The sequence below is a fragment of the Pan troglodytes genome, chromosome 9 (genome assembly GCF_028858775.2).
Source record: "Pan troglodytes isolate AG18354 chromosome 9, NHGRI_mPanTro3-v2.0_pri, whole genome shotgun sequence".
NCBI classification, from domain to species: domain Eukaryota; kingdom Metazoa; phylum Chordata; class Mammalia; order Primates; family Hominidae; genus Pan; species Pan troglodytes.
Genome location: NC_072407.2, coordinates 24,069,067 through 24,084,443, shown reverse-complemented (window position 1 = coordinate 24,084,443; position 15,377 = coordinate 24,069,067). Strand labels below are relative to the sequence as shown.

Genomic DNA, 15,377 nt, shown 5'->3' with positions numbered 1-15,377 from the left:
CACCTTGACAGGACTGAAGCAACAAAATGAGCTGCCGTTAGAGCTTTGAGGGAGGTTTAATTAGACAACTCATGGCATCTGCCATTCTACAACACAAATAAATGACCGTGAATCACAGCATATGAAAAAGCAGACATACAAAGCAAGGTTTGAGGACACTGATGCTTATAGTAGTTGCTGTAATAGAGCACAAACAAATCTTCATAAAAGCAACCCCAAATTGTTGAGTTTTATAGGAGAGGGTCTTCAGAAGTTATGTGGTCCACCTCCTCATTTATTCTGAAATGTATATGGTGATGATTTATTGAACATCTACAATGTGCTAGGTGCCTTCATGTGCATTATCTTACCAAAGCCTCAGACCTACTCAGCAATGCAGATGCCATTATTCCTATTTTACATTCAGGGAAGGTAAGGACCCTGCTGGTAGTCACAGAGTTGAGATTTCAATCCATGTTTGATTTTAAAATGCATGTTCTTTTCATTATGCCCATAAGTAGCATGTGAAATGTCTTTCCTCTTTTTTTTTTTTTTTTTTTTTTTTCCCCGAGACGTAGTCTTGCTCTACTGCCCAGGCTGGAGCAAGGTGGCATGATCTCGGCTCACTGCAACCACTGTCTCTTGGGTTCAAGTGATTCTCCCACCTCAGCCACCCGAGTAGCTGGGACTATAGGCATGTGCCACCATGCCCAGCTAATTTTTTGTATTTTTAGTAGAGACAGGGTTTTACCGTGTTGGCCAGGCTGGTCTTGAACTCCCGCCCTCAAGTGATCCACCTACCTCGGCCTCCCAAAGTGCTGGGATTACAGGCATGAGCCACCGCACCTGGCCTGCATCTGAAATTTCTGAGTGCCAAGTGGCCAGGGTATCCTCGGACTTATATATTATGGAGTGACTACTGATTATGTCAATAGAGGGATTCTTTGGGCTTAAGGAAAGATGTTGTCAGTGTGTTCGTACTGGATGTTCATGTGTATGGAGTGGGTGAGCTACACAGGAAGAATCAGAGTGAGAGGGAGCACAGAAATGTTTTCTCCTTAATGTTTTTACTATATCTGACAGACATGCAACTTTCCAGGACACATCAATTGCCTGAAAATAGCCTGTCACGTATCTCTATTCTGAATTTTTAAAAAACCAGAGCTACATAATTTTGATAGGCTAGATCTGCTACAGAAGTATACGCACCATTTCACAATGTTAACATTTAGAAGTTAGCTTTCTCTCAGGGCACCAGTGGGGCATCAAAGTCAAACTCACAGTGAGAGTGGCCATGATTTAAGCATCTGGCATGGTTGCTGACAAGCAGCTCATAGGCACGATTGAAACTGGTAAGTACAAAAGGCCTTGCCAAGGCCCCCTCTAAGGCCACACTGCTCAACAACTTCCTGCAGGATGACTGTTGGGAGATTTTAATACTTTCCTTCTTAGATTCTTAGAACTGGCTTTACTCAGAGGATCCCATTGAAAGGAAGCATTGATACCTACCTCACATTACTGTTCAAAATGCTCTCAGTCTTAAGAGCTGCAGGTTATTAACTACAGACATACATGACAGCAATGAAACATTTCATTCCAAGTCCCATTTTATGCGAAAGCACTTAATGCTTAGTGCAGGGTGAAGCTGATGCTACAGGGCATGTGGTGTTTAGAAAGCAGAAGAAATGACGGCTGCAACCATAAGACAGCAAGATCACAGGGGAGGCATTAGCAAACTGAATTTTCTCTGATTGGCAAAGTGATATAGATGGTGTGAGCAATGGTGACTTATAGCATCTTGTTTTGCCAGGACTAGCACCAAAAATGAACCTGAGCCACCACTTACCAGGAATGGAAGGACAGTCCTTCCTGGGAGTCTTTTCTTTATTATCCACCAAAAAATGATCACACCCATGTCTTGTTGGGCAATGAAAGTGGACCAATTTTCCATTAGAATATTTAGACAAGGGCAAAGTATCTGTCTAGCAATTTTTTTATGGGGAGAAAAGTTAAATATTTTCAAATTGGGGGAAAATATTCCTTGCCTCCTGTGCTCTTGTCCTAGCTTACAAATCAGTATGCTATAAGTCATGTCCTTTCTCTTGGAAGACAGCCATGTGAACAGAATGGTCATGGTGAAGTGCTCAGAAATTAAACCCATTGGCCCCAGAAGCAGCAATGACTGCTCCTTGGGCTTGCCCAGGGATGTTTTTCATGAGATGGTTTTACCACATTAAGCCTGAAAAAGCACAGCCCCTGCTCAAGCAAATAAGCTGACAAATGGAGAGTGAGAACGAGAGGGTGCAAGGGGAGCCGTCATCCAAAAGGTCCTGCGGTGGTGGTCAAAGCGGGGACCCCAGCCCAGCCCAAACCCCCACCAGCCATGAAGGAGTCACACAGCCAAGCTCCAAAGCCACAACAGATGGCACAGATGCAAGGAGGAAACACAGATACCTGAGTCCTTTCTTAGGCAAAGTGTTCCTATCAAGGTGCGGGTCACTGTAGGAAAGTTAAAACAAAAATAAGAACTTCAGAGCAGCACACAGAAGGCAGAAAGAGGGAAAGCTAGGGAGGGGGCTGAAGGGCCCTGGAGAAAGAGGTGCACATCACCAGGAAGTGCCTTATCCAGCTAGGCATGCAATGCAACACATCCACATCCGTGGAAAACAAAAGAAACCCAATCCTCAGCCTGAGCTGACACCAGCGCATACTTTACCCCAGGTCACCAGGAGGCCTGAGTCCCTTAACCCCAATTGTTCCTCGTTTTCCACAGATTCAAAGCAAAATTCAGGGGTTGCTCCACCTCAAAGCAGAGGTCCTGTGCCTTCTACTGCCCAGGGGCACTCTCTGCACCAACACGGCTTCTCAGAGAGAGGGATGCCCACTTCCCTGCACCCCTAACTCTGACCCACCCCCTAAATGCCACTGGCAATGACTTCAAATGGGAGAACGGACTTGTTGGAGGTTTCAAGAGGCCAGCAGTCTGCAATATTTGGAATTCATCTGTAACGAAGTGAATTCCAGGTCCCTCTCAATTTCTGCGGCCCAGGCATAGCTAGGAGCTGAGTCCTGGGTGGGGCATGTTACAACTTGCTGGCTGATAAAGTCAAAGCCCCTGGATTTCTAAAGACCAACGGTTTAAAGGCTTGGTTTGTGAGCTGATAAAAACAAAGTTTTCACTGTTGATGGGGTGAAGAGTTTTGTTTTTTTTTTTTCTGGCAGGAGACAACATCTGTTTGTTATGTTTGGCCTAGTCATCACTCCCCCACAAAATTAAGGTCAGTATCCATCTCTGAGGCCCACCTACAGCTAGGGGCAAACACAAGCGTGTACATTCGTAAAGTCTTAATACTCTACACATTCTTTTTCATTATCATCGCAGGAAATGGGCACACAGAACACAACAGTCTGCAAGACATAATGAGCCAAACTTCAGCAAAGGATTTTGAAAGGGAGAAGAGGCAGCTGCATGGGGAGGGGTAGACAAAGGTGAGGGCCAAGCTACACAGTGGGTGGCAGGTCATTTCTGGGCTTGGGGTTGGGGGTGGCAAAAGGAATGGGAAGGAAGCTGAAAAGCAGGAACATGCCACAGGAGGCCACAAGAGATGCAAGCGAGAGCTTCCGCTGCCCCAGATCAAGTGGCAGGGTTTGAGGTCGCCTTCCCAAAATGGGAATGAAGAGGCCAGCCCAACTCCACCTCTCCCTGGGCTTTAGCAGACAGAGGAACAGACTCTCACTGGCATGTCCATGTGTCACAGAGTACACTAGAGCCACAAACACAAGCAGGTGGCTTAGGCCAACAGCCTCGCACAAGACATCTGGCTTGACAACGAATGGGCAGAAGAACCTAGAGGCTCGGTTGGTCCCCGGCCTGCAATGTCATTACCTGTCCTGTTTCCTGGGCAGAGTACTTCTGCAGAACTTAGGGCTAGCAGCAGGGGAAGAGAGAGGGCTAGAAGTCCAGGCAGGTAGAAAACAAGAGAAGGAACATTAGCTTGGAAGAAAGGAGTGGTGTTGTTATATACATTTTTTTCATTCCCCATGCTGATCCTCGCTTTCTTCCCTATATGCAGAAACTGGACACATTTATCCCTGCTGCAGAGAAATCCAGGGCTCCGAGAACACTTTTAATTTCTTGATTTCCTATCAGTCCAGGAGGAGGGTGTTTGCCACGATGACAACAAACCTACCCAGCTGTCTAAAGAGCATCCTACTAAACACTCCATGTCTGCACCCAGTCACCTGCTCTGCTTGCACAATTACAAGGGGAGGGAAAAGAAGCTGTTGATGAACAAACAGGATAAAACTGAAGGATTTCAAAAGCTGAATGCCATTTCAAATGGTAGCATAAATCTGCCCCCGAGAGACTGAGCAGCTCCAAGCACCAAAAATAACCACAGAGGAAAAGATAACAGGGAGCAGAGCCAAGCTTGATTCCATCCTGAAGTGGTTTCCCCATGAAAGACAGCAGTAATTAGAAAGAGAGAAATCTTACAGGCAAAGGCTATTCGACATTTGGGATTCCTAAGCTAATCTTTTTATTTTTGGAAGGGTGTCTTTCTGAGAAAGGCAGCCAGAGGCACAGCACCAACCTTTCTGACAGTGTGGTCTTCACACTGTTAGTTCTGACAAAGGGAGTCAAGGAGTCGTCCTTGGAGGAGGCGATGAGGCCAGTGGAAGAATTGTGGCTGGGGACCCCTCCACTGCTGAGGGAGATGTCGATGGACTCACAGCTGGTGTGGAGGCTGCTGATAGACTGAAAGCCCAGGCCATCCTTGCTAACTGCGGAGGAGCTGCTGGCGTTGGTGCCCCAGGTGAGGCTGTTGGAAGGGGCCGAGTGGGCTGAGCTGGGGCTGGAGGCTAGCGGAGACTGGTTGAGGTCCACATTCTTGCTGTAGAGAGGACTGCTGCTCCCACTGCTCAGGACGCCACTGCCTGACGGGGAGTCTAGGTTACCTTGCTGAGTCATGGTGGCATGAGGATTGGAGATGACCACCGAATTTTTCATGTTTTCAGCTGTGGCGATGGGCACTTGCTTGGTAGGCTTCCCACCAAAGAGTCTGTGAAGAGACAAAGGGTTGTGTAGGTTGAACACCCAGTGCCAAGGGGCACCGGACTGTTAAAGAAGGGTAGGGCAGAGGAGTTGGTGAGAATTCCTGGGGAAGGAAGCACAGCCATTCCTACTGAAATGGCTAACGGTACTTCAGGGAAAGGTCAGCCAAAAAGTGGGCCTAGACACTAGTGCATCACAGGCTGCCGTCTTCAAGTTCTAAGCTGCAGCTGAGACTCTGACTCCATCTGAGCCAAAGAGCCATGAGTAATAATTTTCTACAGGCCTATTCACATGACACTGGGCCAAGATCTTGCTTCCCTTTCTTTCAATAGATAGACTAACTAGAAAACTGCCCTGGCCCAGGAAGATGGTTGTCTTCATCATCTCTGTCTCTGCGGCCCCAGGCATAAAGCAGGCACACAGTTTATGACAGCTCAACTCTAAGGGATTTGGTTTCTTGACCTCTGAGCACAATACATAGAATCAAGAGCATGAATTTAGATCTGGAGGGGGCCTAGGAAAAGTATCTTCAGAGATTTATCCACAATAGAAAACGCAACTGGAAAGATGTATCTTTTGAAGCCAGAGAGCTTACTTATCCAGTGACATACATGGAAATCTTGCTTGGTTCACAAGACATTAGACCAGACACACTGGGTGGGAACTGTGTCTCTGTGACAGACACACAGAAATGCCATTCTATGTCATCTCCCCTGCTCGTGGCCAAAAATGTGCCATCAGACTACAAGGAATGACATAAATGCCCCCTCTTCCACTGGCAGAGAGCTCTCTGGTAGAATGTTGAAATTATCTTTAAGTCAGAGAATTGTCCACATTCTAGTAATGCAAAGGCTCTATTACACTCACTGAAACCTGTGTTGAGTAAGTATCTCACAAGTGACAAAACTACTATGTATTTCTGACATGCAGGTTGCCTTGGGTGCTAAAAGTGGTGACAGTTTGATCTCTGCCCTCTCTAGACCGTCCTATAAATCTCAAGTATTGTAAAGACAATCAATCAATCAATCCTTACTACAGTGTGTGGTGGCAGAAGGGAAACACTTTGTGCCTGGTGACAACCAGGGAATGAAATATCCTAATGTAGAATCTTGGCTTTAGAATGCTTACATACTTCCAGTGATGACAGGGACCTCGTTACTTCAAAGGGTAACTTGTTCCATTGCCAAGCACTTCCAATTATTAGGAAACCCAAATCTCATCCACTTTTTTTTCTGACTTTTGCATATTGCTCCTCATTCTGCTATGCATGACTACATACAAAAGTCTAATCTTTGGTCTGTTAGTCCTTGAAATCATTTGAAGAGAGTTATCTATCAAATTCACCAAAGATTTTTCTTCACCATACTAATACACATCAAGAGAACTGAGAATACCTTAACGATTTAGGAAGAAATGTAATTTACCAGGAATTGGCTAAAAGGTGTTCAATGTAGAGCCGTAGGAGCTGCATGCATTTTCAAGCATTCCATTACACTAGCCTAAGGGTCTAATAAAATGCCTTTGTAGTTAGTAAAGGAAATCTATAATACCAAAGAGTGAATATTACATATAATACTTGAGGCAAGAAACAGAGAACATTTTCATTTACAAGGCAATCTGTTAAAACAACAAAGAGCAGCACAACAGACTTACCCCTGGAAAAAAAAATCGTTACTGAAATTCTAATAATCAAGTCTGGACAAAGAACAGTGAACTGCTTCATTATACCTTTCATGTGGAATGCTTCTTCTGAAGTCTTTTCAAACATTCCTGTTCATCCCCAAATATGTACGTGTGCATATAATTTTTATTTTCTCACTGCTTGATTTTCTTTTCTTGGGACTTATTCTTTCTTATGATAAGAAATTTCCTGGGAAAGTAGGATGAACTGTAACCTAGCAGTTGCAGTTTGAGAATGGTCCAGTGGATATTATAATAAGATAATATGAACAGGCAAAAGTTGAATAAATTTAAAAGAAACTTTAAACAAGTGAATAATTTGTTTATATCTAGAGCTTCCACCCAGTGTGAAAATGTGGGGAAATGATGTCTATTTAAGGTAACAGGAAATCAATTTCTCTTTTTCAGAAATATTTCTTCTTTAAGAGGTTTGTGTGTATGTGTATGTGTGTGTGTGTGTGTGTGTGTGTCTGTGTGATGGGGAGGGGGAAGTTAAAATTTCAGACTGACTTGGAATTCCGGAGTAGCGTAAAAGTATATGTGGGGACACTGGGCTTTTTGAGTAAAGGAAGGAGCTGGTCAAGATCACTGCCTGCCATAATGAGGAAGCTCAGCTGAAGAATTATTAACACAAGAAAAAAATGTATCTGCTCCCCTGAGCTACCCACCCAGGTCCAAGGGTGTATCAAGACCTCATTCTGGATTGGATGGTAGCTAACTTCTTTTTTTTTTTTTTTGAGATGGAGTCTCGCTCTGTTGCCCAGGCTGGAGTGCAGTGGGGTGATCTTGGCTCACTGCAACCTCCGCCTCCTGGGTTCAAGTGATTCTTCTGCCTCAGCTTCCTGAGTAGCTGGGACTACAGGTGCACACCACCATGCCAGGCTAATTTTTTTGTATTTTTAGTAGAGACGGGGTTTCACCATATTGGCCAGGCTGGTCTCGAACTCCTGACCTCATGATCTGCCCGCCTTGGCCTCCCAAAGTGCTGGGATTACAGGCGTGAGCCACGGTGCCCAGCAGTAGCTAACTTCTATTGAGTGCATACTACGACCAGACACAGCTACAAAGACGTATCTTTACAAAAACCCTGACAAAAAAGTATCTTCATCCCCATTTTACAGGTAAGGAAACTAAGGCAGAATTGTTAAAAAAGGTTATATGGCAGCTAATTAAAATGGACCTAAGATTTGATTCCAAGATGATTGATTCCAGAGGCCTAAGTTTTTCATCCCAACATGGGAAAATAGTCAACTGCAAAACTGCCGGCATGATCTGACAAAACAGCTTTACTGGAGGACTAAAGTGGAGAAAAACAGAGGGTGCTTCAACTAAGAAACAGGAAATTACTAAATCCATTCCCTGTATTCTGGTTCTGCTCTGCACCATTTATGTACTCACTTACCTGCGGAGTGTGGGAGAGGCCACATCTGGGTACTTGGCTCCAGGCTGGAGACTGGTCTGAGCCGGACTGGACACAGGCTGGGCTGCCGGATTCACTTTCACCGAGTTACAGGAAGCCACACTCTCGTTGTCTGATGAGATGCCTTTCTCCTTATCTGTTTGGTTGACCAGACCTGGTAGAGAGCTGCCTAGGGCTGTTTTGGAAGGCTCCCTCAGTTTGGGCACTGGCAGGCCTGCGGACTTGCTGCTAATGTTGGAATCTATGCTGCTGGTGCTAGACCTGTTCCCAGCCCCGTTCCGGCTGTTGGACTTACTGGGCCTCGGCAAACTCCGGTACTGAAGGTTTGTCCGGGAGCTTAGGGCTAGATACCCGTCATCCTGATTCTGAGCCCCATCCATACTTGACTTCCGACCAGCAGACCGACTGACGAGTGCAGATGACTTTGGGATTTTGCCCAGTGTGGCTGACCTGCTGGTGACCGTCACCCCGCTGGCTGTGATCATGGCCAGGCCGGCGGCGGAACCACTCTGCTTCTTGAACCCAAAGCTGTTGGCATTGGCAGTGGGTGTCCTCGAGCTGCTGGGGAGGGGCTTTTTGGATTCGTCACCACTGCTCCGGCCTGCATCTGATGGGGAGCGCTTCACCTGGGAGGCTTTAGGAGAAAGCCTTCCTTTCTCAGACACCTTTGCGTCGTCTGTTTTTCCTAAGAGAGAGATCAGCAAGATTAGCCTGCAAGCCAAGAGCCAGCTCATCCATCTCGTCTGTTTAAGATGCTCTCCTCCTCTGAAGAGCTGGTTCACTTTTCCCTTGGGGAGGCAGAGGAAAGAGCTTTTTATAAAAATAATATAGTCTACTAATGTACCGTGAGCCTTTTAGGAAATGTCAATAATTTTACTCATTTGCAAAGCAGTCTAAATTTACCCAGGATAAAGCAAAGCCAGCCAATCACTGATATGTCTGGGGGGAAAGAACCCCCTGCCTTTCCTGATCTTTCACCCTCTGTCCATTAAAGGGCTGTCCCTAACATGTCCAGGGGATACCTCTGCCCTTGTTTATAAATATCCCCTAAGTCAGGGACAACATCAACTCACCACACACCCACAGCTCATAAACCCATGCTGTTGAATAGCCTGAACTGGCTGCATTAACTCACCCAGTGTCTAGTTAAACCAATTCAGTATGTCTCAGCAGCCGAACCATCTTCAGAGCTTAAGAGGCTCCCATGCTTACTTATTTCCACTTAGAAAAAGGTAGGGATGTGAAAGTTTATGGAAGCTCGTTGTTAGCAGAGTATAAATCCTGAGACAAAATATATAATGTCACATCCTTGCTAGAGTTAACTATGGCTTTGGTTTTCAAAATGTCAACTGTAGGGCCAAGACAGCCCCGGCCTCTTACCAGTTCCTGGGGTCTTCAGTGCGCCTGCCGGGGCTGAAGGCTTCGTCCTTGGCATGGTGATGCCCACCTGAGCTGTCATGCCTCGCCGCCATGAGCCTGTCTGGGAGATGACAGGATTCTTCTTGCCCGACGTGCTTTTGTCGGACTCGTCAGACACATCAGAAGGATTCCGCCTCCACTTGGAACCTGGCTCCATTTTTATGCCGCTGTCTGAGCCTCCGTCTGATTTCTTGACATCATCACCAGACCACAGGGAATTCCTCTCCACCTGTGAGTGCTTCTCAGCATCAGTCTATGGACAGAGACTCTCTGAATTAGTCCTTCCCCAATCCCAGGCTGGGAAGCCCCTCACTCCAAAGGCAAAAATGCCAAAACACTGGAGTAGTTAAGGGAAAAATAATCATTACTTTAAAGATGTTTGGACTTTTGTACTCTGGTTATCTTGTTAGAAAGACTGATTTTCTTTTTTTGGAAAAAAAATAAAAAAGTAAATAATATCAATGTATCCCTGGAATGGAATGGAACGAGATGGCTGGGCACAGTGGCTCACGCCTATAATCCTAATATTTTAGGAGGCTGAGGCGGGAGGATCACTTGATCCCACAAGTTTAAGACCAGCCTGGGCATCATGGCAAAACCCCATCTCTACAAAAAATAGAAGAATTAGCTGAGTGTGGTGGCACACGCCTATAGTTCTACCCACTCGGGTGGTTGAGGTGAGAGGATCACCCCGGGGAGGTGGAGGCTGCAGTAAGCCGTGACCGCACCACTGTACTCTAGCCTGGATGACAGAGCGAGACTGTCTCAAAAAAGAAGAAAAGAAAAGCAAAAGAAAGGAGTGAGGGAAGAGAGGAAAAGGGGCCCAGGAAAAAAGAAGGAAAGAGCCCTAGCGAGGGGAAGGGGCAGAGCAGATGGAGATGCAGTGGGAATTCAGCCACCACCTATTTTCTGCCACTTGAACAAGCCTCCTCCAACTCTTGCGGCTGATCTCTAACCAGCATCCAGTCTCCTGGCCCGTTTCCCTTTGTTCTGCCTTCTTCCCATCACTGCACCGCAGAGAGATCTTTGGATCTAACACACCAAGCAAGGGAGCAAGTGAGCAAGGGTGGCTGCTGGTTCTACTCAAATCAGGGAGAGCCAGGAGCTGAGGGGAAGCACATCCTCAAATGCTACTTCCCCCAAATGTGGAGAGCCAATGATGCCTGCTCCGACCCCAGCATTATTTATATGTCACTGCTTTGCTCCCCTTGTGGGATTTTGTTCTGACAAGGGATATAATTAGCCAGCTTTCTTTGGAAGAGCCCTGACCTGCTGGCCATAAAACCCAGAAGGGGACAGAAGTGTGACGTTAATGATCTCCTGCAGCTAAAAGGCATAAAGCTGACCAGAATGCTTTGGAGGCCTCCTGGGGTTTGAGGCCAGTTGGAGGATGTCAGTAGTGAGAAGCAGCACAGTAAAAGGGGAAGGGAGGTCAGGAGCGCTTTCAGGGTGGGTATACTAAGATACCAGTCCCATATTTGCAATGCTTAACTACCGAGAGTAGGCAAGATAGGAAATTAAAATGAACACCTGGCAAGAATCTGCCTAACGCCTGTCATCCAAGAGTGGAAGAAATGCCTTCCTCCATGGAATACAATGGCTGAATGGGATAAAAGCTAAAAACAGATAGGCAGCCCAAGTTCAATCGCCTCCCCAACACCACCCCAACCCCTTCTCCCCTTGTGAATTCCACTCATCCATTACAGACACCTTATGAGTTCTTTCATTTGTTTTTTTCCAGCTAAGTATTAGTCACTAGAGATATGAGGAGGACAAACACACACTGCCTGGCTATGAGAAGCTCATCATTCAGCTGTGGCAAGGGACAGAGAGAGGGGAGTTCCTACATGTGGGCACGGGGCAGGAGCTCACTCAAAGCTTGATGAGCGAATGAATGAGCCTAGGAAGGAGCCAAGGAACACACGCTTTTCAGGCCACAACAGACATTAGCAAAATTATCTTATCCGATCTCAGCCTCTATTTAATCAGAAAGGGTAAGTACACAAGTACTCAAGTACTGTTATCTTTATCTCAATCTTACAGAAACTAAAGTTGCCCATTCTTTGTCCCAACTACCTCAGGTCAGTTTCCTTCCTCTAACCACTTCCAGTACATTCATCCAACCAGAATTTACTCCATGCTTGCTGTCTGCCAGGCACCACGGAGGGTCAGAGAATCTGGGGATAAGACTGATTTCCCACCCATGGTGGAGCTTACGATCCAGTGAAACAGGCAGAGATAGAATAAATAAACACAAACAAGGGTGTAATTGTAGACTACGAAGACTATTATAAGGAAAAAGACAAAAAGTCTGAGAAATAAATATAGACATTGACCTAATTTAGATGACAATGAGGTGGGTAGGCGACAGTGATCAGTTCAAAAAGAAGTACCCTAAAGAAAGAAAAGAAACTTACTTAGTAAAAGAAGAGTTTGGGGCAGAGCATACCAGGGAGAGGGAACCACATGTATAAAGGTCCTGAGGCAGAAAATAACTTGGCTTTGGAACATTCACTTCACAAATATTTATTGGGTGCCACTACGTGCCAGGAAAGCTTATTCGCACTAGGAATACTGCAATGAACAAGTATAAATCATTAACCTCATGGAGCTTACATTCAAGTACATTTTAACATATTCTAATATGCTCTAAGAGGTACTGAAAATTTAGCACATGCCACATCCTGGGTTACTGCATTATTTATTCTTTTAATGTTCCTATACTTATTTCCCCCCAATCAAACTGTAATGGTGCTAATACTAGTAGCATAACAACTACAATTTATTGAGTACTTACTACGTCCCAGGCACTAAGCTAAAGTGTTTGATATGTATCATTAAATTTAATCCTTATCAAAAACCTATGAGGAAATTACAGTTAATAGTCTCAATTTTACATGACAAAACTGAGGCACACAGTGAAAAGAAAATTTCCCAAGATCACATAGTGAGGAAGTAGAGATGCAGGGAATTCAGGGAGTCTAACTGCAGAGCCCACATTTTAACCACCATGCCACACTGCCCTCCCTAGGGATAAGTCGAGGTATATGATACATTTGTGCATACTCAGTAGCACCTAATAGCTATACCCAGCAGATTCTCCTTCCATACTGGCAGGCTCCCCAACCCCAGTTCTAGAGCAGCTCTAGCTTAGCCTCTGGGTGGGACCCATACAACTCCATTTCCATCAGTGGCAGAGACAGCGCACATGCCCCTGGCCTGGGAATGTGGCTTGACTTTCTCTCTCTGGAAAGAACAATCATCCAGCCATCACATCTCCCTAGCTTGGTCCAGGGTGGTCACCTTCCCAGCTCTACTCTGAATCCTTCATGAGCTACATGCCGGACTATAAGGTGGCACCCCTTGGGATTAAAAAACGAGAAAGTCCCAGCCTCTCTGTTCCTGGAGCTCACAACAGCGGAACCAGCCAACAGGACATCCACATGGGGACGTACGAAGAGTTCTATCCTGCCTTCCCCTCCATGCCTTGGCCAGTTGTTTCCATCTCAATGGTACCTCCTTTCTGAAGGGTTTTCTTCTGCCTGTTCTTGGAAGTCTATGTAGTCATTCGATATCCACATGGGAAGGTGAGGAAAGAAGACACGCACAAGGGACTTCAGAAGGGAGGCCAGTCTTCTGAGAGCAAGAGGTGAGGCCTGAGGAGCATGATGTGGGGGAAGAGTGTGGGCTTTGGGTCTGACAGATCTGGGTTCAAGTGCTGGGTGCTGCCACTCATTTGCTGTGCATGACCTTGGAGGACATTGCCCTACTTATCTGAACTTATTAACTCATGTATAAAACATGGATGATAAATAGGTCTCTTACAGCATTGATGGTGAACTCAGTGAACTCAGTGTGTGGGGGGCTCAATAAACAGTGGTTCTATTCATTACCAACTTTCCTGCCTCTGAAAATCCCCAGCACTCTGTTGTCCATCTTTAGCATTTATCCTGCCTTTGTCTTGCATTATGGGAGAACAGGTACTTGTCTCTTCTGCCACTGGGCCACAGGCCTTTGGAAGGCAGGGATATTCCCTCCCTGTGCCATATCCCTTGCGGATCTAGATGCTGAGCTGGCTCAAGTTTAAGCCCCAGTGACCGTGGAGATAATTATCTGCATCAACATCATCGCCTGCCAGTCATCCTGCCAGGCACTGTGTCCCTCCACATACATCCTGAACTCATCTTATCCTCTCAGGCTGTGTTATTATCCACATTTTACACATCAGGAAAATACAGGACTGAAGAGGAAAAGTAACTTACCCAGCGGGTGAGCAGAAGGGGGCACCCCTCCTCACCCCCAGCCAAACCCCATCCCTACATCCATGCCAACATCTAGAGAGCTCTAGGGTCATTCAAGGCCACACAAGACAGGAATCCTTGCCACATAATTCAGAATTTTATTTCCCTGAGTAGCAAAAAATAAACTGACATGGAATTATCTTTTTCCTCCGCATATGTTATTAAACATTTCACAGGCATTGAAAATGAGAGGAAATCTTGATGTGTGCATCTTTGCTCCTCAGCACCTGGGATGGTGCCTTCCACAGAACTGAGAGAAAATACTGAATGTACAGATGAATATGTGAGGGAGTTGCGTGTGTTTGTTAAAGCCCTTTGCCACCAATATCTGTCCTCAAAATAAAATACTGCAAAGTAAGATGAGTTGCTTTGAGACTACAAACAAAATATATTAAGAACGCAGTCAACCTTTAGTTAACCGCCATGAATGGAGGCTGGAGGCAGAGGAACAGTTAACCCAGGTGGCAGGGGCTGGGAAGGGACGAAGGGAAGGAGAGGAGGGAGGAAGGGAGGGAGAGATAAGAGAAATGGAGGGAAGGAAGAGGGAAAGAAAGTAACTTCTGAGGAACCATCCAGTCTCAGGCACCTAGGGAAGCATGTGCTGATAAAGCATTTCCCTGTTACTTTCACACTCACCCTTGAAGATGCATCTAATTAGTGCCATGTTATGGATGAGGAGGCAGGGGCTCGGAGAGAGTGCTTAGTTCATCCAAGGATGTCATAGAGTGAGGAGCACAACTCAAGATCATCTGGCTTCCAGGTCCACACCTACTCCCTGACACCTCAATTTGCTTGGCCAACCGGACTCACCAGCTCTCCTGGAGGAGTTGCTCAAGAGGCTCTTGGGCCTCAAGCAGGGGATTCTCTGCCTGGCCCTGAGGAAACAGTGGGCACAGGAGCTGATGCTGGACAGCTGGGCACCTGTGCTCTGTGGGGGGCATTCTCCATTGCTCCTCAATGTCCCCAATGATAGCGGAGTCCCTCACAGACAAAAGGAATCTCCATTCCCAATGATCCGTCTCCTCTTCTTTCAATCAGCTACACGAGGCTGTTTCTTAGGTTTTCCAGACAATAACTTCCCTGTTCCTGAGATGCTTTAGTTATTTCTCAGAGGCTTTTCAAACAGCAAAAACCTAGGCAGGCAACCTGTCCTCAATTTGCTTTCCTGATGGACATGCTGAGCCACTTCTCCCTGCCTCCCCATGCCTTGCCTGGCAGACTGTGTGCTGCCCACCCGTTCCAGGGTAAACCAGTATGTGACAGGAACCCAAATGAGCGACAGCATAGAAGGCGCAGCTCTTGGGAAGGGTACAATGCACATCTTCCCATTGCCTGATGCCGCTCAGACAGGAGTAATGGCCCTTAGCATTCCTCAGCGTGATATGAGGGAGGAGGATGGGAGCCTGTGAATTATGCTGATTCAAATATTTTGAGATGCTCCCTGGACAGGAACAAAAGGAATGTCACTAAAAATCCATTTAAAGAAACCATTGCGTTAGAAATCTTAGTAACTATTGGTGTAATC

General features: G+C 46.1%; 1 protein-coding gene and 1 long non-coding RNA gene across 15 annotated transcripts in view; one reads left to right on the top strand and one right to left on the bottom strand.

The window, feature by feature from the left end:
* Window positions 1–15,377, bottom strand: part of NAV2 (neuron navigator 2) — a 773,425-nt gene that overhangs the window by 67,778 nt on the left and 690,270 nt on the right. For 11 of the 14 annotated variants that reach the window (XR_008538002.2, XM_054662160.2, XM_508328.8 and 8 more), the window contains 5 exons: window positions 9,513–9,804; window positions 8,115–8,817; window positions 4,572–5,039; window positions 3,866–3,931; window positions 2,434–2,478 (listed from right to left, as the gene is read on the bottom strand). Coding sequence is in view for 13 of the 14 variants with exons in the window: in XM_054662160.2 (XP_054518135.1) it covers window positions 2,434–2,478; window positions 3,866–3,931; window positions 4,572–5,039; window positions 8,115–8,817; window positions 9,513–9,804 (1,574 nt within the window). In the remaining variant the exon portion in view is untranslated. The remainder of the gene's footprint in view (window positions 1–2,433; window positions 2,479–3,865; window positions 3,932–4,571; window positions 5,040–8,114; window positions 8,818–9,512; window positions 9,805–15,377) is intronic. The other 3 variants (XM_009460066.5, XM_009460076.5, XM_009460068.5) reach the window with 2 other exon arrangements.
* On the top strand, window positions 4,705–13,443 carry LOC104008431 (uncharacterized). Its single transcript, XR_683015.5, has 2 exons — window positions 4,705–4,793; window positions 9,488–13,443. It is a non-coding gene; the product is annotated as an uncharacterized LOC104008431 (long non-coding RNA).